This window comes from Anas platyrhynchos, chromosome 3 (assembly GCF_047663525.1).
Source record: "Anas platyrhynchos isolate ZD024472 breed Pekin duck chromosome 3, IASCAAS_PekinDuck_T2T, whole genome shotgun sequence".
In the NCBI taxonomy this organism is placed as follows: Eukaryota; Metazoa; Chordata; class Aves; order Anseriformes; family Anatidae; genus Anas; species Anas platyrhynchos.
Genome location: NC_092589.1, coordinates 86475770 through 86501622, shown reverse-complemented (window position 1 = coordinate 86501622; position 25853 = coordinate 86475770). Strand labels below are relative to the sequence as shown.

The following is a 25853-nucleotide window of genomic DNA, read 5'->3' as shown; positions in this document are numbered from 1 at the left end:
CTCCACCTGGCTAGGTAAGATTAAGCAACTGATCCCTTAGTTCTCCACAGAAACTGGTCTAACGTCACAAAACCAATCCCCAGGAATGATAAACCCATAAATTGGCAAATGCTTATAAAAAGCACCTTGATGATTATGAGAAAAAGTTCAGACGAAAATTCCCAAGGTCATAGTGTCTAAGTTAACAGACTTTTCAACAGGGACGATCAGAAACCAAATGAGAAGTACTGTGCAGGATTACTCAGTACATATCAGTGAAAAAAGATATTGACTTTCCTTCTGATTAGGCTACAAATTTTGTTACAGCCCTCTACCTTCCTTATTTCCATTTTTTTTCCAAAACTAAGACCACAATGCAGCAAACAGACTCCTTTTATTTGGCGTTAGCAAGCCTAGCACAGCACAAGAGCAGCAGCAGTGCTTATCTCGATACCAATCTTAACTACTACTCTAGCTAGCATATAGCAATGTTATTTGTTTTTGTATTCACTCTTAGCTTGTAACTTTTTTAAAATGATAGACAGGCTTAGGTTTTTTGTATGTTTGTTTTAAAAAAAGGCAACCGGAGATTTCTTCCCAAAGAATAAATAGAACACTAGGTCAAGCAACAGTCATTCATTTATTGACTTAAACAAGCAAGAAGTATCCTCAGACATAATGGCCACCACTTGAGCAATACAAATCAATACTACTGAAGAACAGGGAACATCTTTTTCTCTCACCCCTCCCATCCCAGAAGTAACAATAGAAATACCAGGGCCCCTAGAGAAAAGAGAAGGAGAAAAATTATAAAAGGCGCTTATAATGAGCTGCAGAGTTGAAACATGGATACTAAAAAATCATTAGCTACTCCACCACATCACCACAATCACCTCAAAAATAACTTTCATTGTTCCATTTCTACCAGGTAACAAATATATAGCGCTGTTTAACAGCGATTTCAATGTATTAACAACTGTCCTCAGCTGAAGCAGAACAGCAATTACTTGTTTATATTAAATTTGAGACTGCAGGTAGAAAGAAGTGTTGCCAGAGAATATGATGCAAGTCTTCTCTAGTTAATGAAAAGGGAGCAGAGGGAGAAACAAAGCTGGTTTTAGCAGTTACTGCATGTCTGTAGCAATCGAGCAATTCATTCTCTGTTGATACTTCATTACAGACATGATATCCTGATAGAGTATGTCAGCTCTACTCACCCTATGACAGAGTATCTGAAGAATGTACCTATAAAGTCGCTTAGGTTGCGGGCCACTGAAAATCCCAACCTGCTACTCCTGTGTGGGTATTTTTTTTTCATCAGACACCATCAAAAAAGAAAATCCAAACAGACCGCATGCAAAACTATCGTTGCTATATCATTTTGTCTTCCTTGTAACAGCTGAAAATATGAGTAAGGCATTCCTCAGATTTAGAGAAAACATTAGGAGGCTGTAGTTTTGCAGGCAAGGAGACCTTTTATTTTAATCCATTAAAAGAACCCAAAATAGTCAGCAGGTGGCCACATCTATCCATGTTTCATTAAAATCACATAAACCCTAAGTACAAAAGCACCACTGATTATTGCTCTAGAAAAACTGCATGAAAAATTCAAATACGCACAGTAAAAACATCACCATATGCACAAGACTTAATTTCTTAAAGCAAGTGTATGGAATGCTGATCCAATTTTACACATACCTTGCAATATTAAGTTGATATTTATATTACTTGGCAACAATGGGAATTTCTAAAAGCACTGTTATGAGAAGGGAAATGTTCATATACAGTTTAATATGTCAACTATCATAGTCCTAAAAAAATTAGCATTTACAAAATACTTGATAAAAATATCTTTTAAAAGTTGTCCAAGAGGTACATAAAATCAACCCAAAATTTTCATGATATTTCATTCCTTCTTGTCACCTACAGATTCAGTTTTCTGAGCCTGTGGAGAAGAAAGAAAAATTAATTACTATAGTAAATTGCTGTTATATACGTATGAATACCCACCCTACTCTTACTCCTTCCATTTCTTATTTTTAAACAGCTCAATTTCAACCCTATGTCGATATTACATTCACACAAACAAAACAGGTACAGTCACACACTTCTCTTAATCCATTGGTCCCAGCTTTTCAAAAGCAATACAAGCCTTACCTGTCAGCCTCCATTGTTCATACTGAAAAGCACCACACCACTACCTGTTTCTATTCACTGCACACATGCAGAATGCTCTACCGTACCCTTAACTTTCACTGTTTCAATCTGCCCTTTTACTGACAGTGTGCTGGGTGGGGCACCTCTGGATGTTGAAACACTAACAGTTGAGCGAGAGATGCGAATCTGCAATAACATTATGGGCAATAAAAAGAAACATTATGAACATGCTATCAATGTCTGAAAGGCTGAATAATTAAAAAAGCACTGATTCAATCAGCAGGAGGTATGTGTGGAAAGTACCTCTTCAGCTTTATTTTCACCATTTTCAGATGGTGTAGTACCTTCCTTTGCAGCTTCTTGCTTTTCATCCTTCTTCCCTTTAGCACCTTTGTTGGCCTTTGTTCCAGGTTCCTTCTGACAGAAGATTAAAAACATGGGCACAGATGTTGCATGAATAGCCACAACTCTACATCTTTATCAAAAATCCTTCATATGAAGTACGAAGCAAATTCTAGCAAGCTGCTTGTGCTGGACTGAAACAGAAAACAGCTAAACACCACCTGAAAAATTTACATCCAAAGTTAACCAGACTCCCTAAATTTCTAGGAAATTTACTTCTTTTTTGTTTCTCTTAATTCACTGGGATACAACAAAACCCTCAAACTATTTTGGTTGCACTGATTAAAAACCAGAGGTATCTAAAATATCTGTATGAACAAATCCAATTATAATATATGGAAAGCTTATTTAGCCAAGCACAAACACCGCACTGCTTGTGCAGCAGCACTACAGTTTTGATTAACATGAAATAATAAATTAGATTAACAAAATTAAGCACTTTTGTTGGCTGTCCTTTTGTTAGTTTGGTAACATCTGTGATGTTCATTTCATGTCAATGAAAGAACCAACCAACACATGAGAAAGGCAAACTGATAAAATTCCATCTGCAGCAACACAAAGCAGAGAATTTATCAAAAGGAACTATCCTAACATCTACAGTTTCATTTGGAGATATGCTCTTGAACAGTTCCTATGTTGAACCTACTTTTTTTTATTCCTTGCTTTCTGTATGTATTTGTATTTGTGATCTCAGAGCAGTAGAAACATAGGATAAAGATAAAAACATAAGTAATGTAAAAAAAAATGTAAATCATGTTTGGCAGTGTATTTTTTTTCATTGGCAGCTAAAATAGTTCTGATAAACCCTGTGAATATCTTCCATGGCATCATTCGCTCCAAATTCCCCATGCAAAATGGCAACAGAAGCTGGGAGAGGGGATATTAAGGTCAGTTTCCCTTTGCATTGGAACATTTGCAGCCTTTCCAGAGAGGTCCCCCCAGAGCAGTGGGGCAAGGAGGAAGGGATGTCATTAATCCCAGCTACAGGAGAGCTTGAATTACTCCTTTCACTCTTGAGCTTCGATCTTACACAGCAGCTGCAATGCCTGAGATGCTTACTGGTGGTGTGTATCATCTTAACTCTTCAGCTACAAATGAATGAACTGAGGACTTAGTAAATCCGTACTTTGCAAGCTTTGAACAATAAAAGGGATGCTGAAGCTGTATTATCTTTAGTTGTTTATTAGCGGGGTCACAGCACACATTTGCTGCTTTTTGTTTTGGAGACCAAGATTAATATACTCCTTAAAATGTGATCTGGTCAGAACTTGAAAAAACAGACTGCTGCACTAAAAAAAAAAAAATACTTAGAGTTATGTTGAAAAGGAGTCCAGTTGCCTGAAATAAGCCTTGGATGTCAATGCAGCTTCACCTGACTCATTGCACCATGTTCATTTCATAACACACGCTGGAAGATACAGAACCTACCACATTCCCTTCCTTTCCTAGCGGCTCTTTTTAAGAGAGAAGCATGACAGACTCAGCAAGACATTGTTAGTATTTTAAGTTGCTAAGTTATATATAATGTGTTCAAAGTCATAGCTTTACTTTCACACATGGACTTCATATTCTGATACTTGCCCAGCTGAGATCCCAATACAAGGACTTGAAAAATGTAAGCGTGAGGAGTGCTGGACTGAGTTTCCAGCAGTATGTTTTTTTCTGATAAAGCAATTGTTCTTATTTAGCATTCCCCTTGGGCGCAAATAGATCTACAGTTTCTGAAGTACATGATTCACATGCTGAAATCCTGGAAAGGTATTTCAGACTCTAATAAGATTTTAATTTGACTGTAACTGACCTAGAAAACCCAAACCATTCAATTTAAATATATTTAATTTCACCTTTAATTATAATTGTGCATTCTCAGCAATTGCCAGGCTTCAAGAAGAGATAAGAGTATCTCACTATGAAATGAAGTACTGCCCCTCTAGACAACGAAACAGGATGGCATGCAGTAATCTCAAATCCTATTGTAGAAACCAAACCTGTAAATTTCAGGAAAGGTGTAGGAAAGGTGAAGAATGTTTTTGAAGTAGAAATTAACTACAAACTAACATAGTCTGCGTATCAAACAGGCAAGACGTTTTGTTTGGGTCAGTAATGAGGCCAGGAAGGGGTGGAACAGAAAGAAAAGAATGATCTAATTTGTTTTTTCTTTGAGGGGAGAACTGGGAGGAGGGCAGGGGAGCTGATGCCTCTCACAAATACTCTGCGAATTCAACTGTTTGCAGTGCAAAAAGGGAGTGTACTTGCTTATTATTGGCTACGAGGATGGCAGCTGAAGTATATTTACCTTAGTGGTTTTCCTTGGCTTGGGTTCAGGTTTTGGTGGAGCAGGTTTCTAAAAAGACATTTTCAGTTGCATGATGTATTAAACATGTTACCAGAAGCCAGTAACCCAAGCTCCACACAGCTTCCCCCCCACATCCCCTTCCCTTACTTCCCACTCGTTACCGTGCACCTCAAAAAAGGCTGAAAAACCTTAGTGCACCTCCTCACTGTACACACACCTAGGAGCTCACTCTAGGAGTTGAAAGCAGACCGAGGGTCATTTGAAGAGACAAACACAGAGATCAGAAGTAACTATTAAAAAAGGCCTATCAGATGTGCTCTAACAGAGAAGAGAAACTAAACCCAAATACTAGTAGTGGCAGCGAATGAAGCCCTCAAAGGACAGCCTTTTCTCTTTCACAGACAAGTTGCACTTCCACAACTACCAGCCTGCAAAAGGACACTGAGTCAATACTGAATGTAGCACACGGCATTGCACTGAGGTGGGGAAATGTATCTTCTATCAGACTAACTTCCCAAACCCAAGAAAATGCAATTATCTTTAGCTGTAGAGTTCTTAAATACCTCTCAGCAAGAATTAAAATTGAATCAAGCAAAATGTAACAAACCTGATGGGGCTGAGAAAGCACTAGAAAAGTATACACCAAGGGCTGTCACAGATACTTACAGCTGACAATCTTGCTGATCGTCTCGTGGGCTACAGAAAAGGAAGAAAGGAGAAGACATTTTTATAGGCATACAGCAAGCAGCATTCAAAGCAACACAGTATCAGTCATGATGACAGCATAAAACACGCCCCTACCAAAATACCCATCTATTGCCAAACACAATTCAGGGCATCCTCATCTTGGAGGACCCAAGTTTTAAAAGGACAAAGTGATCTGTAATTCCTGACAAATTCTCCTCCATATCTACTCTCAATATGGTGAAATACTAATTTCCCCCTATTTTACAAGTACTCCTGAGGCTGTTGCTGCACTCTGAAAGGTTCACAAATGCATTACATGTGCCTACCTGTGCAGAGGACACTGAATCTTTCTCAAAAATACTTGAATTTCGTAAATACTTAGAATGATGTTTCTGTAATTTATTAGATGTTATTTGTAATAGCCAGTAAGGAAGACTATCTGATACACAGCAGAATAAAGATAACATCCTTCCCTAGAGGATATCGGAGCCCTAAAATTTCAAAAAGGAAAAAAAAAAAAGAGAGGTGCCCTCACTTCCACATTGCCCCCCACACTCAATCCAGGAGTGCATATGACGAGGCATACAAAGGCAGCTGCAGAATCACAGGGAAAATGAATTCTTCTATTTAAACATAATTCTAAAAAGGAAAGAAGAACGTCAAATATTGTGCTTTTCTTCCTTCTTCCTTCATCACCTCCCTTATTAATCTTTATTTCATTCTGTTCTTTCTCATAAGTTTACCACTGAAGATGAGTTAAGCCTTCAAGGCATCTGTAAGCTCATTGGTTTGCTAACAGTATTTTCTGAAATCATTAAAACAGATGAACCCACGATCCAGTTACACAGCATGGTTAGCAAACATGGTTAAAGTTTGGCCTGTATCATAAAACTGGAATCGCACTTGTAATCAAAATAAAGAGACAGCTCAACTGCAACAAATATCCCATGTAGCACAGCCGAAACAGTGAATCAAAAACACCTTTTTAATTATGCATTAAGCATTTAAGTTGAGATGAAAAACCACGGCTCCACATATCGCTTGCAACAGAAAAAAAGCTGCTGTTTATGTCTGAAGAATGCAGGAGTTTGTATTCAATGGAGCCATTTAACCACCCTTTGTGGAAAGCAGTAGTGAAAAGTTCAGATCTGGGTTCAGCAAAACAGAAGTCTTAGCAAAAACCACCTAGCGATATTTTCGGCTATTAAATATTTATGTATCTTTTACAAAAAAAAAACAAAAAAACAAAAACATAAACCTCTCTTTTCTTATAAACAAGTCTGTTTTCACAACTGATGATTTCTATCCCTCAACGTTTGGGCATCAAAATGTTGTGTCAGCACTTACGTTTCAAAAGACACTGTGCTTTTCTACACAAATGATAACCTCCCCCACATTCCCCACCTGTTCCAGCTCCATGACTGGTTTCATGTATGTTCTGCATTGCTATGAGGAACTTGGCACAAGCCCTCCAGCTCCTTTAAAGATGCCTGAATGCCCGACTGGTGTGTCACTTTAATGCTCACGCAGAGTTTGTATGTATGCTGTGTTATCTGCCTATAAGGAGGTAATCAGAGTCAAGTCACAGGACAGATTTTAATATCATTTTGGAACTTTTTTCCCCATTCAAACAGCTGTACTAAGACAGGAACAACCAGCTTACCCAGCTGTTTGACACTGGTCCACTAGCAAACACCCCTGGAAAGAGCCTATGCAATGGAGCAGACAGAGCAACCAACACTTTGCACTTTCCTACTGCTCCAGCTTCTGGCAATCCACATGTGCAAACTTTCCAACCTGGATGCTACATATACACCACACGTTTAACAGCCCCAAGGGACATTTTTTCCATAAGCTTGTCTCAGAAGCTAGTGAACTCATTGGTGCTTTCGGTTTCCACAACATCCCGTAGCAATGAGTTCCATAATGGGGTTATAATGCTGTGTGGACAAGAAAAAGTAGAATCTCCACTCTTTGTGGCCTTTCCTCTAAACTTACTGCTTCTTACTTGCACTTTATCCCTCCAGTTCTCAGGTTACTAACTGCCTTTCTCTGTGTAGCTGATGATTTTATCCCCTCTTATATGAGGAGTCCAGAATCCCAGACCATCTGCTGGAACCCACTGAAAAGCTGCTCCGCACCCTCTGTATGTGCCACTGTACTTCGTGTGCTTTTCTTTCTATCCTTCTTAAGGAAGAGCCAGGAGAACTTCATTTTGTAGTTTGCATCTGGGAGCCCAACAAAGTAACCTTGTGATACGCTGATGTTTCCCACTCTGTCCTCCGGTATTTGTCCCACATTCTGTTTACTTTGTGATGAGAACCGCTGTTGTCTAACAGCTACTCGCAGTGATTCCATAATCGCTCTCCTGATTACCAGCTGATATGGTGCCAATCACTGCCATCTTCCCCTTGCCACGTGAATTAATTCACATCTCTCCATACCGAGTTAGCACCACTTACATTTTATCACCTAGTTATCAGTGACATTACATCCTTCTCGGTCTCACTTCTAAATTTTTCTGATCACGTTTTATAAAGTTTGTCATTTCTCCACTACTCCCTCTCCTACATTATTTAATGAATATATTCAGCAACACAAGCTTAAGCACAAATCTTAATACTCCACTGATAATTCTCCTCCAAGACGAAAATTAGCTATTGTGAATAACTATATTATGAAATATAGCTATAGCTATATGTCCTACTTTTTTCTCATACCTTTATTTGTTATCAGTTGTTAGGAATACCTTCCTTTTAATCCATGCAAGCTTCGTTTCTTGAAGAACCAGGTTGGGGAGCCTTATCCAAAATGTTATTTACGTGTAAGCAGGCTGTAGCAATCAGTATGCCAGCATTTATGTACCTGTTGCCTTTTACAAACAACTCAGCTATGTGAAGTATAACCTCTTTGCAAAATTGGTGTTGACTCCCTCATTATGCTATATAAATTATTATACACTTGTCCACGTGTATGCATTCTAGCATTATTTTTTCTTTCTATTATTTTACTAGTTTTCCAAGTCAGACTTACAGCCTTCATTTTCCAGAATCCCCTATCTAAAGTCTTGGGAGCATTTCATTACCTTCAGTTACTCTGATAGGGCCAATGCAAGCAGTAAAAATTACGTCCTGAACGTAAAAGTTTGGCAACTTCAGATTTGGGTGCTGGTGAATACAGCCAGGCTGCCTAGATCTCCCTCTGACTCAATTCAAGAACATCCTCCAGACACTGCACCCATGGGAAGTGGCCCCATTGTGAGCACCTCGGTAGGAATTACCCACAGCAGGGGTTTCGTTACTGTACTTCAGCTTGACATTTGGCTTGCTGGAGGGTTTGCTCTTTCCCTCATTATTTTCTATCTTTATAGAAACACCTTTAAAAATGATGAATTTCCTTTAATTTGCTGTTAAGCCATTCTGATTGGGAGGGCTTTTGAAGAACAGCATGCTCTTCTGCAAGCCTCTAGCATGGTGTATCACATAGCCTCTCTGCCACCTGCAACCATTAAACCTTTTAGCTGTTCCTTTTAATGGGCTATCATTTTTATTAAAATTCCCTTTCTTGATATCAAAACTTACCATCGTGAAGTTTATTTGGACTTACATTCCTGCAAGGACGACGAACCTGAATATATTATAGCCACAACTACAGATTAGTTCTCTGCTAAATGTCTTTTTAACTAACTCTTACAATACTACTGAAGAGCATCAAGAAGTTATTATCCTTTTATTGGCCCTTTGATTTGTTCCTCCAGGAAGCAAGCACTTACAGTTTTAACTTTTTTTTTTTGCCTTTGTAGTGCCATCCTGTGCCTCTTACCAAATCTCTGAAGGGTAAGTGAGATCTCCATTAACACTATTGCTGTCCTCAGAACCTCTCTGATCTCCCTTAACATCCCATTAACACTTTTATTATTGTGGCCAAACGATAGCGGGCCCAGTTTCTACACTAGGGCCCAGTTTCTACACTATATACACCCCATTAACGCATGGCTTGGCAACCCCCAAAGGACTCAGCTGTAGTTATTGATTTCTCTATTAATCTAGAGAAATATTAAAGACAAGTGAGGCATGTAACAATTCCATCCCATCTTTAATGCCATGTAGTTCTCCAACCTGGATATTTTGGGCCCCAACAAGTTTCCATTACCTACTGATGCCCTCACTTAAAACTAGCGGGTCCAAGTTGCCCAGATTTCGATGTGCAGTTCTTACAATGTGAGTCTGTTGCCTGTTCTCATGCGTGATTTAAGCAGAGCTTTATTTCTCAATATTGCTCTTTGACTTTTCAGATGTCAACCTCTATGGCTTCTGTGCCATCTCCCTCCCCATCCCGCTACCCAGGAGCACTGACTTCACCCTACATACTCTCAAACTATTTTAAATAACACATCTGAAGGAGACTGACAAGTTCTTCAAATCTCCTCAATGCCATCCGTATGGGTCTGTTTTGGTTCAGACCGAGGCCACCCTTTCTGCACAAATGCCACCTGTTCCAAGAGCTCCCACAGTTTCTAAACTAATTCTTTCAACTGTGTTCCTCACTCACCCACTGAGAGCTACAGGTATGTCTATTGAGAATGTATTTTTTTTTTCCTCCCCTCCTGTAGCATCATCAGCCACTATTATCTTGACTGACGACTACTCTAAGAGCTCTCACATTTCAGAGTAAGCAGGCTCTCTCTAGAGAACCTGTATATTTCTGTAAGCTTCTTGGTCCTTCTTTATGTAAGCAATCAGCTCTCAAACTTTTAGGGGAAGGAACCTTACTTTTCTGTCCCTTGAAGAAGTAATATTTAAACTGGGACAGAGAAAACCATTAATTCAGAGCAAAAAAGATTATATTTTTACGATGATTTAGTCAGCCTTTTCATATTTTGTGAAAGAGAAACTAATTGGTCTTGGAGAAAATTTCATAGGAAGATACTGAGATACCAAAACCCATTCTTCTCAGACTTCCTTCCCAGTTATTATTTTTTTTAGGAGCTCATTATAATCGCTCCTATTGTTTGAATATTTTGACATTTTCTTCGCATCTTTTTTCTGCTGGATTGACCAGCAACCAACTTCTCAAGGCAGAAAATGTAAAACTTCATTTGACTTCTTCCCAAGGATTTACAAGAAGAGCAATTAAGGTTTAGGTCATTTGAATATTCACCCGTTGGGTCCTGATTTAACTTCGTCTGCTTCAAAAGATGACAATCTAAGAAAACAAATCCCCATATTCCCTTAGCCCCTCCTTTTTTTAAAAAACAAAAACAAAAACACGTTAAGGCCTGTGACAGACGAACTCCAGCAAACCTCACTGTAGTGGTCAAGCCACCACCTGCTGCTTCCTTGCCTTTTCTGCCAGAAGTTGCTGTGCCCTTAAAGCGAATTCAGACAAAGAAAACACACAAATGTGTCAGCTGCTCCAGGTCAGAGCCTGGTATCTGAATTCAAGACACCCTTCCATCAGGCACTTCAGCTAAGAATAGCTTTGATGGAGCATGGCTGAGGTGCATGTATTAACCCTCTTCTGCCAACTCACTAGAGACAGCAACGAGGATCCAGGCAGTGACAGCCCCCGCTGCTGCATTACCAGAGTTTATCTATAAAAGCCCTAAATGGTTCTGAAATGTATTCTGTGTATCGGTTAAGTCCCATGAGACCTCGGTGCACCAAAACAAACTATGTCCAAAAAAGCTACAAACGTGGATCGCTGCTGGTTTCAAGCAAACTGTCTTTACTCGCACTGAAAACACCTCACCAGAAGTGGCAGAGCGATTCGTAGCCTTCTGATACACAAGACCACAGATCTCCAGTTAAAGAAATACATGCCAAAATGAATTAAAAGAAAAAAAAATAAAAAGGAAATATACTTGCCTCTTGTTTAGTTACTTTTGCTGCATCCTTGCCTTCAGCACCCTCTGGAGACTAAAAGAAAATATTAAGTCAGTGCTTTTATTACAGACTTAAAAGCATCCAAGCAACAGCAAACAAAATTATGGTGAAGACGCTTGTTTCTGTACATTGCAGCAACTTCAGGAAGCCTGGTACAGGCACCATCGTACCAAAGCCATTCTCGATTTTCCAAGCAGAACACCGGGACTGATCATCACCAGGTACACGTGTACCACACAGCGTCCCCCAGTGATCCCCGCAGCCAATTAACCAAAGCACCTGCAGGCTCCTCTGGGAGCTTCACCTAATCAGCAGCTGGCAGCACAACAGTATGAACTGGAAGCCTGAGGTTTGCTCTTCTCGGGCTTCTGAAATCCCCAAGAAACTTCACATGTTTCTTCCCAAACAGGAACTTCACTGGTAATGAGATGAGGCGAACCAAAAAAGCCCAGCATTACTGAAATGAGTGATTTCTTTATCTGATTTGCTCCTTTTGTGCCTCAGGCTCACTCAGCTGGAATTTTGAACAGTATTTTCCCCTCATCTCCTCTCCACCATCAAAACAGCAAAAATCGGTAAAACACCAAGACTTCTGCAGGAAAGCCAGGGACAAACATCTTTCTTCGTAAGAACAAAGCCTCAACCTGGCCGCTGTTGTCTGCCAGAGGTACCAAAGAAACATTAGTTAAACCGCTGCTAGAAATCCAGCTTCTGCTCTTCATTTACAGCCTAAGATTCATTAGTTTATGTTTTGCAAGTTTCCACCTAGATGCAAGCAATTCATGGAAAGCCAGCACACGGCAGCAGTTGGAGGAGAACTACGACAAAGGCATGGGTTTAAAAAGGGCATTTAAGAGGCAATTTGGTAGCTCTTCTGCTTTTCAATCAGTAAAGGAGCAGGCTAGGTACCTCCTCCTTTCTCCTCCCAATTCTCCCTTTACCCACACACAGGTTTTGACACAGAATTCCTTGGAGTTACGCAGGTTGGAGCAGAAGAAAGGACCGGCGGGTTGGCAGCAGCTGCCCACTGCCTTCTCCTGTCCCTGGGCACTAACGTACTCACAGAAACACACTCTGCAACTCCCTGCTCGAAAATAAAATGTGGCTTTGTTACTCAGTGCTCTCCGGCCAGAAGCGAGGCATGCCACAAGAGCAGCTGGGTTAAAAAAAGCCGAGGAGCGACCGTCTGAGCAGCTAGCAAACAGCAGGAAGTTGAGCAGCACCGAGCGGGGTAGAGCAACTCAGAATAGCAACAGTCAGGCATCCAAAATGGAGCCTGGCTGCTCCCCCAGCTCCTGCAGCCTCGCCGGCCTCCCGCAGGACTGCTTCAGGTTTGCATTCCTAAACGCCTCTCGGTTTGGTTACGAAAGAGCTGCCACGGCTCGCTGGTGTGATGCTGGGAGCATGAAGAGCTGTAAGCAAAACACAAACGAGCAGCTCCACGAGCAGCCACCAGCAGCCTTGCTCCTACAACTTCCCTCTTCGGCACACAACATGGTGCGAGCTTCCAGCACAGCCTTCCCGGCGCTCATCAAGTCCTAACAGCTGTTTCTCCTGTCTGAATTTTCTCAAGTCTTCACAAACTTGCGCTGCACCCTTTCTGCTACGGGGAACTCAAATAGCATCCTTCCTGCGCTGGGCACCTATTTATATATGAAACCTGTGAGAGAATGTCTCATCTTCTCCTCACGGGGGCCAAGAGGCTCGAGATTTATAGGGGCAGGGACAGAAAGGCGGCATGATTCATTTCCTTTGGAAGCCAGGCTGAAAAACTCCCCGTAAACTGAATGAAACCAATTCACACCCCGCAAGCGGGCTGTTTTACACCGTTTCACTTTTAGGAGCTTTGAAACAGGGCTAAATCCTCACCAGCTGGCACTGTCACACGCCAGTAGTCTTGCAGTAATTGCCTGGGAGCAAACTCTCATCCCACAACACCGTACAGTTAAGGCACAGCAATTTACCCCATTATCTCCAGCACCACCGAAAGACACGTCCGCCTTCCTGACAGACAGGGCAGGCTGCTTTTAGATATCAGTATTATTGCTTGATGACAGATTTTAAGAACTGCTCACGAGGCTAACCACAGAAAGAAGTGAAGTTATATTAAAATACCCTTAACGCAGCCACAACCGCTGTACAGCGCTACGACATGTTATGTAACAGCCTGATTAAGTTAGCTAATTAGCCCAAAATTCCTTCTGAGGAAAATCCAAGAGCGATCCTGAAGGCCGAGAGCTTTCCTCTACGGAGGGAGGTGCACAGGAGCCACTCGGGAGCAAGCAGCGCGGGGTTGCACCAGGCTCCCATTTCCACGCCGGCGCCGGTGCCTCCCTGCTGCGCTCGCCCTCCCAGGGCCTTGCCTCCCCAGGAGGCTGGCAGAGCCGCGGGGGAGGCCGTGTCGCCACTGAGGTAATCGATCCAGTTGAAAAACAGCCTGCTGCTTCAATGAGTGCATAAATATTATAAATACAGATACAGATTACAAGTACAGAGCCCCCCTGGCCCACTCCAGTGAGCTCGTTTGGCTGCGCAGCTGCACAAACAATTGAGGCAGGGCAACAGGCAAGAGCCAAGTGGCATGGGCAGTCGCGAGCAGCCCAGGATCCATAGGCTGACAGACCCCAAAAAGTTGTCAGATAGGGCTACAACATAATTGCTAAAGGAGGAACAGAAGCTTGTTTTCCCCTCAGTGAGCCCTGCTCAGGCATTCCAGCCTGACGTGGATCTTCGTGCTAGTTTCCACAGCGCTTTCTCCTCTCCCTTGGGATCAGAGATTGGGATGTGAACCGATTTGAGCCGAGCGCAGCTCCCAAACCAATCGGCATGCCACAAGCAGCCTGCACTCATATCTGGGAGTCACGGGGCTTTTACGTAGAAACCACCAACACCTTCAGGTCCGTGTCCCAGCTCTTGCCCTTTCTGCTGGTGCCAAACCACCAAAGGAACCCTGGTTTCAAGGCCACCAAGTGCACTGAGTCCCCCGTCCTCTTGGCATGTGGCTCACCGTGTTTCACCTGACACCCCGGGCACATTAAAACATGCCCTGGTCACTGTGCCTTGCCCTGCAAACGGCCCAGGGGGGAACCATCCACACGGTGAATTTGGTGAAGCAAAATCAAGACCACAGCTGGTGCTGAACAGCAGAGAAGGGCACAGCACAGCCTTGGTGATTTCCCAGCCGCAGCCCCTCGCACACCCACATTATGCTCATAAAGCAGCCTCTGTAGGCCTGCTGCATCTGACTCTGCGTGGATGCCTACGAGAGACGAGGCAGATAATAAAAGAAACAACCGATAAGGCCCAGATAATGGTGAATTATTTTTTTCCACTCGCAGAGGTACAGAGAAGGCACGGCAAAGGAGCTGACTGGCTAACTATAAATATGCTTTTGACATTTAATCTAACGGCAAGTTTTAGGTTCAGATGACCACACATTGTGTCATGCCTCCATCTGCACTATGTAGTGGCAACACAATTGGAGATGAAGCTGCAGCTAAGCTTCGCGAGCTCTGTCAGATCTGCACAACTTTTATACCACCAGGTTAACCTGCAAGGCTGTGTGCAAGATTCCCCGTGCCTAGCAGCAATCAGTTGGATTTTGTGGTGGGGTTGGTTTGGGGTTTTTTTGGCCTTCTCTTCCTTAAGCTACAACTTAGAAAATGGTTTTGTAAAGATTGGAAAAAATATATATATATTAATAAATTACTGGGAGTATTCAGAAAAAAAAAAAGGTAAAGGAATATTGAAATTGAACTTATTTACATACAAAGTTCTTGCATTTCACTAGCTGTGAAGTATGCACAAGAACTGGTGTTTCCACACACGACCACAATACGGTGGTGCCTGCAATGCCAACACCATTATAGTACTGTTGAGTTGAAAAGAGAAAACTAGATAACTGTTTTAAGAAAACATGTAAAAGAACAAACTGACCAATTTCCTTTATTGTTGTTCTAAAGGCTGCTTACCTGGTGGAGATCTTTTCTTCCTTTTCAATTCTCTTACTGAAATCCTGCAACATAAGCAGGATTTAATGGGGGACACAGTAATCTGTGGTAGTGAAGTTATTGTTGTTCATTTGAGAGATCCAAAGGTGCATGTTTGAACCTGCAGTGACCAGCTTCAGGATAAACACTTCATAGATAAATGAGTGGGTTGCACTGTCGTAAAGGAGAGCACACTAAAGGCACGAAAAGTGAGAATACAAGAACGTGAGAAGTAACAGTTGGCAAAGGAGGTGGCTTATAAAATGCAACAGATCATTCATTCCGGGAAGGATCCTGTTACTAGCTGACACTCAATACCTCAGCTCTGGTGGGACAGAAATTAGTCCTTTCATACCCTTGCATAAAGCAGATACCAATTTCATAGTAACTACCAGCTTAAGGAGTTCGAAAGGCAGAAAGCCTTCACTGTCCTACCACATGAGCACTCTCTGTAGTGTTTCCTCCCTTCTTTGCAAGCTGTTTTGCTCAGCCACACCTCAATGCGCTGCCTGCGATGGGATTTGCCTGTGGATACTTTCCTGGCTCGCTGTTCTAGCTGTGATTTCCATGACGTAATGCTTTGGTCATTCCCTCCAACAACTTTTTTCACCAACCAAAACATGATAAACGCTTGCAACAAAACCACTGTAGAAAAAAAAAATAAAAGACATCATATCAAGCCCTAAGCCTTTTTTTTTTTTTTTTTGGGGGGGGGGGAGGGGGGGAAGCAGGGGGTGCAGGGGATACTGCAATGTTTTCCTAAAATTTCCACTCCCCTCACTTCCCATGAACAGAGCTCTGCTATAGCCTAAATTTAATTCAATGAATTGTTTCCCCATACATGCAAGACCTTCTAATTATTTCTGTCTTCACAGCAGCTCTGAATTTCGTGCCATTTCATAAATGTAATTAAAATGCTGTTTGCTTCTTGTTTTAGATTAACAGAGACTCTGCGGGTTGACTAATTTAACACCAACCAACTCCTGCACCATCCTTCTAACCATTGTTTCCTCCTTCAGCTCCTCCAGGATCTTATCATTAACCTTTGTTTATAGCTGCTTCTTTGATCTGCTTGCAGCTGATACAACTATGCTCACTGCCAAGGAAATCTGAATGAACTCTGCAAGCGGAATTAAATCACCCTATTAAATGCTTTAAGAAATCAGGTATTCTTCCTACTGCACTTCTTCGTTTCTTTTTTTCTACAACAAGCCTGACCCTGGTTTAAAATAAAAAAAAAAAAGTGCCATTAATGTCAAAAATGTGTAATTCTGCCAGAACCATGAAGTACAGAATAAATCTGTTTAGTGGTTTCATTTTGTAAATACTTATCCAGTCTGATATGTCTTGCACTCTTCCAAAACTTAGTTGTTTTTATATAAATATATATATATTTTTTTTTTTTCCTGGTTTTTGCTTTTTAAAAAGTGAGTTCCACTATGTAGATTCGACTTTGGAAGTGGGGGTACATTTATACATTATTTATATAATCTATATCTGCACACATATATATGTGCATACAAACATATGTAGATATAAGTTATTCATATGCATAATCTGTGCAAACTTTGTATGTGTGTATATACTTACATATATAAATAAAATCTTGATTCTGTACAGGGGCAGGCTGGGAGCTGCATGTTCCTAAAGCTTGTCAAGAAATATTTATAAAGCTCTAAAACATGCGTGACACAGAAACTCCCTCCTGCTCCAGACACCAAATTGCCAAATTGCGTTTTGCTACTTGTATTAAATCAAACACTTACTCCTTACTTTACAAAAAAAAAATGTTTAAATACTTATTCTTTAAATCTATATAATATTTAATACTTTCTGTTAAGAAGCATTACATCATTACAATGAAATACTATACAAGACGTCATTTTTAGAATGTTAATGCCTTTACTTGTGTCTACTAAAAGCAGAATATTTAATTTTCTAATCCTTTGGGGGAGAATGTTGTTGGATCATGAAGTTCTGAAAACACAAACTATACTTAAAAGTTTAAATATAAAGAAAGCCATTAATATCCCCTGGTATTAATGTGCTAGTAGGAAAAAAATCAGTGAAAAAGCAGTTCCTGATCAAAATCTCTGTTCTTCATTAGAAATTCAAGCCAAACAGAATAAAGATGCATTACATTTTCAAAGACTATGTGAGAAAATAAGAATACAGGCTGCCTGGATATAATCAAAATCACTAGGCTCCGAAAACAAAACAAGCACATTTTATTAAATTCCTTAACTTTCAAACAGTTAAATTCTGTGAGCTTTATCCTTTTCCAGAGCAGACAGACGAGACAGAAAACAATTTAGGCCTGGGGTATTTCTAGATGTCCCAAACCTGCCAGAAAAGTACTTTTCCTTCATTGTAGATAGAGGCCTTGCTATTCGCACTGAATGGCAATGGCAATGATTGACCAACATAATATAAACCACACTGAAGTTTGATGGCGCACTTTGCAAGTCTCACAACTGGCTTGGCTTTTTGTTTTTACACCATTTACTTGAAGGGTTATATGACTGGGACAACGGACTGAAAAAAACAGAGGCAAGACCTTCCAAATTTGTCATCCTTCAAGTCAGGTTTTGTAATGGGCCATTTTCTACCTGTAACAGAGCAAAGGAGTTTTCAGAGGTTGCAGCTCAGATCTTAAAAACAGCAGTGTAAGTTAAAACAGTTATTCCTTATTCCTTCCTTATTCAAATAATTCGCTGTGTTTTAAAAAATGCCCACCAGCCATGGGAGCAGTGAGCAGAGTTCATCTATCTGAAGTCATCCAGCTTCCCCTGAACTCCAGACCCGAGAATTCAGCTCGGTAGTGTGTAAATTCCTGTCTCAATATTTGCTTAGCAACTTTACTGCCACCATAAAATAAAAAGGCAGATTCAAAGAATATGATGGATGACATTCAACCACTAATAATAATATTTCTCCGGCCTTTCAAAGCTGGTGCCAGTTCTGCAAGTGGGATGGAGCTGATTGACTCATGCAAGTCTACACGCACAGCTGGAGCTTTTAAAACCTTAAAGGCCAGGTTTTGAAATCACCCGTATCTAAATGGAACTGATCAGGCCTGCAAAGGAAAACAGCACCAAATACTTCTGGAAAAATACGTACGAAATTTAAAAACAGAGATTAATTTATGCAACTATTTTTAATAGCGTAACTGATTCTCAAAAAAATAGCCACCTCTGACAAAGAGAAATACCATGAATAACAGAAGAAAGGTGTATAATTTGTATAATTCCTCTCCTCCCAGAGGATGTAACTGTGATAAAAACAAGAGAAATCCAGAGAAGAGCCTTTGTTGGTTTTGTTGGGACTGAGAGGTGCCACACAGCATCAGGCACCTCGGAGCTGACAGCAGCAGGGCCCCAAGTAAGGCACACGTGGTGCCGTGCCCTAGACCCACCAGCCTCTTTTGTCCCAGGAATGCTTCCAGCTGGGGTTGACAAGAGCATCGCCCTACTACAGAAAGGAGAGCTCCACAGACAGCCTAAATACGTCTCAAAAGAAGATAAACCAAGGGGCTAAGGCTGAGAGGAGGAGGCAGGTGGGATACGAAAGGATGCGGCAGTGACAAAGGATGTTCCCACTATGAACAGCACCAACACCTCTCCTTAACTCTGCCTGAGAGGAACAGAAGAGCGCAGAAGTAAATGTCAGCAGCCACTCGACTTCCAGCCATGGGAGCACCCTCTGCTGCTGCTAACTCAGCACTAGGACAACAGAAATCTGGGTGGGAAGAGCTGACATACCTACACAGTCCCAGCGAGGCTGGTGTTGATGGGAACGCGCACGATCTTTCTGTGCAGACAGATCCGAACACTCTTGGGGAATTGCCTTCTATATTTGCAGCTTCCACTGTTACCAAGCACACCCACTCTTTACTACAGGAAGGCAGGAGCGGTATCTCCGAGTTACAGGAGTAATTAATTGAAAATTGGTCACCAAGGGACACCGAGGGAAGAAAATAACCAAACAAGCCCAGCGCATCTTTTTCCATAGCAGTGCCGGGATACGATCTGACCGCCGAGTTGTTCTGAGGAGCAATGCCTAATGAATTAAGGAACACCCCTCTACGTACCCTAACGTAGGGGCTTGGGGACAGCCAGAGGAAGGCTGGCTGTGGCTGTGCTCTGGTGAGCGCCTGGCTGGCAGCAGCAGCCACGGTGCTGGGGGGAGTTCTGCACGTCCCCGCCAGGCAGCCAGCTTCCTCTTCGTGCCAGCCTCTGGGAAGCCACAGCAGCAGCATCGCCTGCCCCAAAACTACCTCAAATGTGAACGATGGCCCACAGGTTAAATCTGGGTAAGGAGACAAACGGGTGTCTGGAACTGCTTCTTCGGTCTGGATACAGCCACCCAAAGTGTCTGTCAAACTGCAGCCTGACCCATGAAGTCCCACAGCGCCAGTTTTGCTGATGGTAAAACTGAAACAGGAGGACCTTACTTCTGAATGCTGCCAGTTGCTCATTCCCAGCACTACTCCCTCCTAAGGGGTTATCACACATTCGTTGCACCATCACGTAGCACCTCGAAACTAAAATGATCCAAGGAAAAAAAAGAATTCAAGGGCACGTTCACATCTGTTCAGTAAGCAACCTCTAACAGGATCATGACCTGCAACTTAAGTCCAGTGCCTGAAAATGCCTTTTTGGCTAATGGGCCATGGGAGAAATCACCATTTTACCTGAGCTTGGTTAACAAAGAGAGATGCTAACTTCCAACAAAAGCTGTGATCTGGTTAGCTTACACCCTGCACTAAAGGCACACTTGCATCAAGTAAAATTCAGCTTCATACAACTTCTCTGAAACAAGGATACGTCTTGGTACATAGCAGTTCTACCTAATGCTCAGGTATAAAACAGCAGAGAAACTAAAAGTTTTTCTAGTACGATAGAAGAAAAGCAGCACTAAACTGCATGGCATATACCAGCTACATCCAGATGCAGACACAGGACTTCTTTATTTTTTATTAAAAAAAAACAAAAAAAAAACACGTAATGCTGATAATTCTAGAATGCAAAATAATAACAACATCCTGGCCAGATCACACAATAACAACAACCCCACTGGCTTGTTGAACTACCATCAAGCTTATTTTTGATTTCCCTTACAAGCATCACTAGGTACTTCCCTAAAATCCATGTGCTCAACAAGATGACTTACATCTGCTTAGTTTTGGCATAGAAGGTGATGGGTTATAAAGCAGACTGTGTCACTGGCTGCACCTCATCAGACAGTATGCTTCAACGCACGGAGCAGCATTACAAATGACTTTTAATTCAGGGAAAAAACAAGAATGTTGAGGGTGCCCATTCATTAATTCCAGTTGTACTTCAGTGTGGTCAAAGAAGAAAATTCCTATATGCTGTAATCAATTGTTATTAAATGGGTCAGATTTTTACAGAATTGTATAAAGCAATCAGAAGCATTTTAGATCTATAAAAACTCGGTCGATGAGTTTATAATCACCATAATTCAAAAAAAAAAAACCAAAAAACAGTCATAGCTAAAATTACATTAATAGCTCTTTTAAGCTTTTTAATATAAACCACGGACAAATATATGTTGCATGTATTTAACAGCCCTGTAATATTATTTATGGCAATGTGGCACAGCAGCATTATTCAAGAATGGCTTTTTTTCAGTGCCAGTCAACACTGCTACACTGCATTACATCTCAATGTACCATATGCAGATAAAACCATGATCCTTCCTGCTTGTTTTTTATATGAAAAATGTAGGTTCTTCGAGTCGGTCAAGGCCAATCAGCAATTTTGTTTTGCTTTAAATACATCAGGGTTTAAAATCATCAGTGGTTACAAATTTATTACTAGCGCTACAATCTCTAAAATTGAAAAGCCATAACAAAACAGCCTTTTCCCCTGTATTAGAAGAATCCTGCAGTCTTAGCACGCTCTGGCACCTCTGTTCTGTTTGCCTTGGTTGAATCTAAGTGTGTCCCTGACCACACAGCAAACGTTGTGCCCGTGCCTGCAAAGGGTGCCCAAGGCAGAAGCCCACCCAAGGACTCTGCTGGCATGTTAGGCAGGAGGTTTTTTTGTAATTGGGGTACCTCAGTGACATGGATCCAAAGAGGCTTTTTCTGATGTTGCTTATCCTGATTTCCAGCAGTTACTGGACGACCTAAGATTGATCCAAATGAAGCAGAAACTACCTTTACAGAGCTCTGACTTCTTAGTTCCCATGCAGCAGAGGGAGAAAGGAGGAAGTGGTCAACACAGAACACAGGGGGAATTTGGGGAGAGAACGGGAGAGGATAGCAGACAAGACATTAAGGATCTGCTGCTGACTCCCTTTGCCCTTGTAACGTGTAACCAACCTCCCGATCATGACACAGACCAGAGAATTCCCCCATCCCATGCCCTGCTGTGTTCGAGGATGAACCCAAAAGTGCCTCTGCTACCAACCAGCAGCTTCCAAGCCCAACACGGGGCACTTCGACCATCAAGGTGAGAGTCCCAGGGGCATTGCTGGAGCTTCTGCCTTGCCAAGGAACTTCAAAACAGAGTTGACACAGTCTGATGCACGCCTGGAGTATTAATACCTGGAAAGGGACAGGAATTAGAGCCCTACAGCCCTTGAGTGTACTTCTCACTGCTGCACTATGAACACAAGCTCGCCTACTGCTTTTGCCACAAGACCTACACCTCCCCCTGCACACCGAGCAGTGACAGCAGGATCAGAGCCACAGCAAACCAAGCTGTCATCTGCAGGACCCTTGGCTTTATTAGCTAATTGGCGTTAATCACAAGTTGCTCCCACACTTCAGAGAACTGGTTACTATTTGAAAGTTCCTCAGTTTCTGTGTGCTTACCGTAAGGCAGGACGACAAATTTGGAGAAGTAACAACTGCACCACTCAGAGCACAGGCAGTGCTCATTAACAAACCATCGCTTCAGACATCTTAAATTGAGAATCCAAGGTGAGGGGACCGTTCCAACACCTTGTCCCTTTATTTCTGTGCCCCATTTCCCTACCAGCAGGGCAGGAACACATTCCTCTTTGAATACCCACAACATCACAGAAACAGAAATTCAAACATGATGAAGTATTTCACACAGAGCACAGAGGTTAGGTCCAGAGGAAAAAACACCGGTGAAATCTAACAGCTCTAGGCCAGTACATGTGAGAACCTGCATTTAAACCCAAGGATTAGAAGACACACTGAGACACCTGGTTGGCAAAAGAAGTAGGAAAGTAAGAGTCCTGCAGAAAAAATGATCGCTGGATCTTGTAACTAAGAGCACTACAATGGGCCAAGCCCAAAGCACGGCACCTTCTCACTTCTACTGAAGCAGCAGCATTCCAAACCAAATATTCAGAAGTTTTGTTTTTCTACAGACTAGCTGGGCGTATTTACTGACTTTAGAGAAAAGGACTTTGCATATCAGAACAGGAACCTGCCCCAGATGTTCCCCACTACGTTTTCACAGCTTCTGCAGTACAGTCGATGCTAACATCCTTGACTACAAGGGAGCAAGTAGTTTGCAGAAGCGGCTAATTAGATCACAGAGTTTTTATTTGCTCTGAAGCCACAGCAACATTCAAAGATGTTATCCAAAACAAGGCATCAGAAGAAGAAGTTGGAACTAGTCCTCCCACCTGATCCAGCTCCAAGTGTTTTCAAAACAGCCTGTGAAGCGCAGGTCATGTTGCTTGGGGCCGGATTAGAGACCAAGTCGCATCATCCCAGAGCATGGCCCCAGCTCTGCACGGGATGGTTCCCGCCTGGCCTGGTCACACCCCCGAGGTGGTGCAGGCGCTGCTGAGAGGTGTGAGCACTGCTCACCTCCGTGACGATGACACCAGAGCTTATGTACGCACGCCTGTGTGCGTGGGTGGGTGTCTGTGACCACACAGCGGCTCTCCTCGCCACCAGGCACAGGACGGCTCCTCGTTCTTCCATGGCTAACGCAGAGATGTTTTTACCGGGGCGGTTTCAAGGTCAAGGAGTTTTCCAATATGACCCAAGAGCTAATTCCAGTTCGACAGGCAACAGAACAAGGGGGAAACACCCCCGACCATGCCAAGGCATTCGCTGCTATCGATACCACAACAAGCCTTCTGGTTCACCCCACACTGGCACACCTTGTGAAAGGCCACGTTCACACCACAACATGTTATTACAACAGGCAAAGCGCGCAGAAATCTGACAGGAAGAGTCCAGAGTTCAACCTCCTTTTGTTGTAGTGCAGCACTCAACACCGTCTGAACACACGGTAAGCTCTCCCTTTTCCCCACAAACCTCAAACCGCTAGCGATACACCAAGCCCTGACACCACGGCCCTGCAGAGGACAGGCAGCCCGATGCAGTCACTCACCACATCCACCAACAGTGCCGTGCCAGACACTCAGCCACTCGCTGAAGTTTACGTAGAGATGCAAACTTTGTTCAGAGACGGACAGAAGAGCAGAATAAAAAAAGACCAGCCAGTTGAGGTAACCAAGGCATACGCAAAAGCAGGCGTGAGCAGCAGCAAGCCCTTTCTGCGATATTATTTATTTACTTATCCACAAAACTATGAAATTATTCTCATTTTGATTTTTGGGGTTTATCACCCAATCAACGTTCTGGTATCGGCAGTTTTTTTCCAAGCTAAAAGTTTTGTTTTGAGAGCAGAATTTGTGATTAGCTGCACGCGATGGCTCTCTGTCCAGGTGGGAGCTGACTGATGAAACTGCTCAGCTGCTGCCGTACCACCAGCTTCTTGCTCTGTGGATGTTACTCTGGAAGAAAACTGACCACTGCAGAACACTTCATCAATTCCACTTTTCTCAAAAAGTGTTGTTCAAACGCTTCCTGGACCCAGAGCTTCCCAAAACTGGTATTTTATGCACAATCTTAAAATGCAAACGCTCGCCTGTGCGGTACAAAGTAAATCACAATTTACTGAGTAAGCTTTGTCTCCATCGCTTTGACAACATGCGTAAATTTTTTTTAATAGTCTTCTAAAAACAAGCCATGCTCTCATGGACCTACTATCCAAAGATAAAGTTTCTCTTGACAAACACTTCGCCACGGGCAGCAAACAAACCTCCACAAGCGACTTCAACCCTGCTCCCCGCTCGGAAGGGCAGCCTGACACATTCCCACCGACCTAGTGCAGAAGGGCAAAGGACCCGGGGTGGGAGGGCTGCCAGGTCCCCAGAGTCGCCCCAAGACCTCCAATTGTCACCTTCTCCCCTGTGGCAGGCGCTGGGGGCCGTGGGGAAGGGACGGAGGGAGGAAAAGTGCTGGGGGCTGGCTGCCACCGAAGCGAGGCATGCCAAGGGAGGCCACCAGCCCCACAGGGCTGGCTGGGAGCGAGCTCTGTCTGCTTGCTGGGGCTCTGGGTGCTCCAGCAGCACGCTATGTGTCTCAGCAGCGGCACAGCGGAGGGCTGGGGGGCACCTCCAGCCCCCCACCTGTGGCTGGGCACCAGGGGAGGCCGCGGGTCATCTTATTTCAGGGCCAGGCCCCCAGATCCCAAAACCAGCACGGGGGGGGGGGGAGGAAGGGGGGGAAATCCCGCAGCACCACGGCGCCGGCAGCCCCCCAGCCGCGGCCCCTCGGCTCGGGAGGCCGGGGGGGGGGCCGGCAGCGGGTACATACGGGTCTGCGGGTCGGCTCTAACATGGCTCGCCTCCTCCTCCTCCTCCTCCTCCTTCCCCACAGACCCGGGCCCCGCGGCCGGGCCCCCCCCACCCCTCAACCCTCAGCCTCACCCCAGGCCCGGAGCTGCCCCCGCCGCCCCCTTCACCCCCCAGCCCCCAACCGCCGCCGGGAGAGGAGCGGGGCGGGGCGGGCCGGGGAGGCCCTCGGGGCCGTTACCTTTCTCTTCGGCATGCTGCCCGCCGGCGCTGAGGCGACCCAAGCGGCGAGCGCGGCTCCGCCCGGCGCTGAGGGCTCTGCCCGCGGCTCTGCCCGCTGCCCGCCGCCCCCGGCGGACCCCCCACCGGCGGGGGGCGGGCGCAACGGGGCAGCCCCGGCCGCTGATTGGCTGCGCCGCTCCCGCCCCGGCGGGAGCGGGCGAATCAGGGGCGGCCCGCGCGGGTCAGAGGCCGGCGGGGCGGGAGCGGCAGCGCGCGCGGGGACCGTTGGGGACGCGGCCCTGAGGGGAGCTTCCCTCTCTTCCCCCCCCCCCCCCCCCCCGGGAGGTCCCCTCAGGGTGATGGCCGCGCCGCTCACTGCGTGGCTCGGCCCCGTTTATTCGCCCTTCTCTTCCTCCCTTGAAACCCGCCGCAGCCCCGTCCCCGTCGTAGCCGGTCTCCCCTTTCAGCCCCCGGGCTGATTTCCAGTGTGGGTCCCCCCGGCGCCTCACGGTCCCCGTTCAGCCGCCACCGACGCCACGCAGCGAGGGAAACAGCACAGCCACAGCACAGGCTGCACGGTCAGCCAAGTTAGGCTGCCAACAAGCACTTCTCAAAATACAATTTTAATAAAGAATA

General features: G+C 43.9%; 1 protein-coding gene across 3 annotated transcripts; it reads right to left on the bottom strand.

The window, feature by feature from the left end:
* Window positions 1-600: 600 nt before the first annotated feature.
* HMGN3 (high mobility group nucleosomal binding domain 3) lies at window positions 601-25400 on the bottom strand. Of its 3 annotated transcripts, XM_072036250.1 has the most exons (7): window positions 25237-25389; window positions 11389-11439; window positions 5501-5530; window positions 4835-4882; window positions 2440-2553; window positions 2223-2322; window positions 1653-1924 (listed from the first exon to the last, which is right to left on the bottom strand). In XM_072036250.1, exons 1-7 carry the CDS (start codon window positions 25249-25251, stop codon window positions 1911-1913), a joined length of 372 nt encoding a protein of 123 aa, XP_071892351.1. In that variant the 5' UTR covers window positions 25252-25389; the 3' UTR covers window positions 1653-1910. The 3 variants fall into 3 exon arrangements, with proteins under 3 accessions (XP_071892352.1, XP_071892351.1, XP_038033451.1); XM_072036251.1 differs by lacking the exon at window positions 2223-2322 and having other exon boundaries at window positions 601-1924; XM_038177523.2 differs by lacking the exon at window positions 1653-1924 and having other exon boundaries at window positions 2043-2322; window positions 25237-25400.
* Between the last annotated feature and the right edge of the window lie 453 nt (window positions 25401-25853).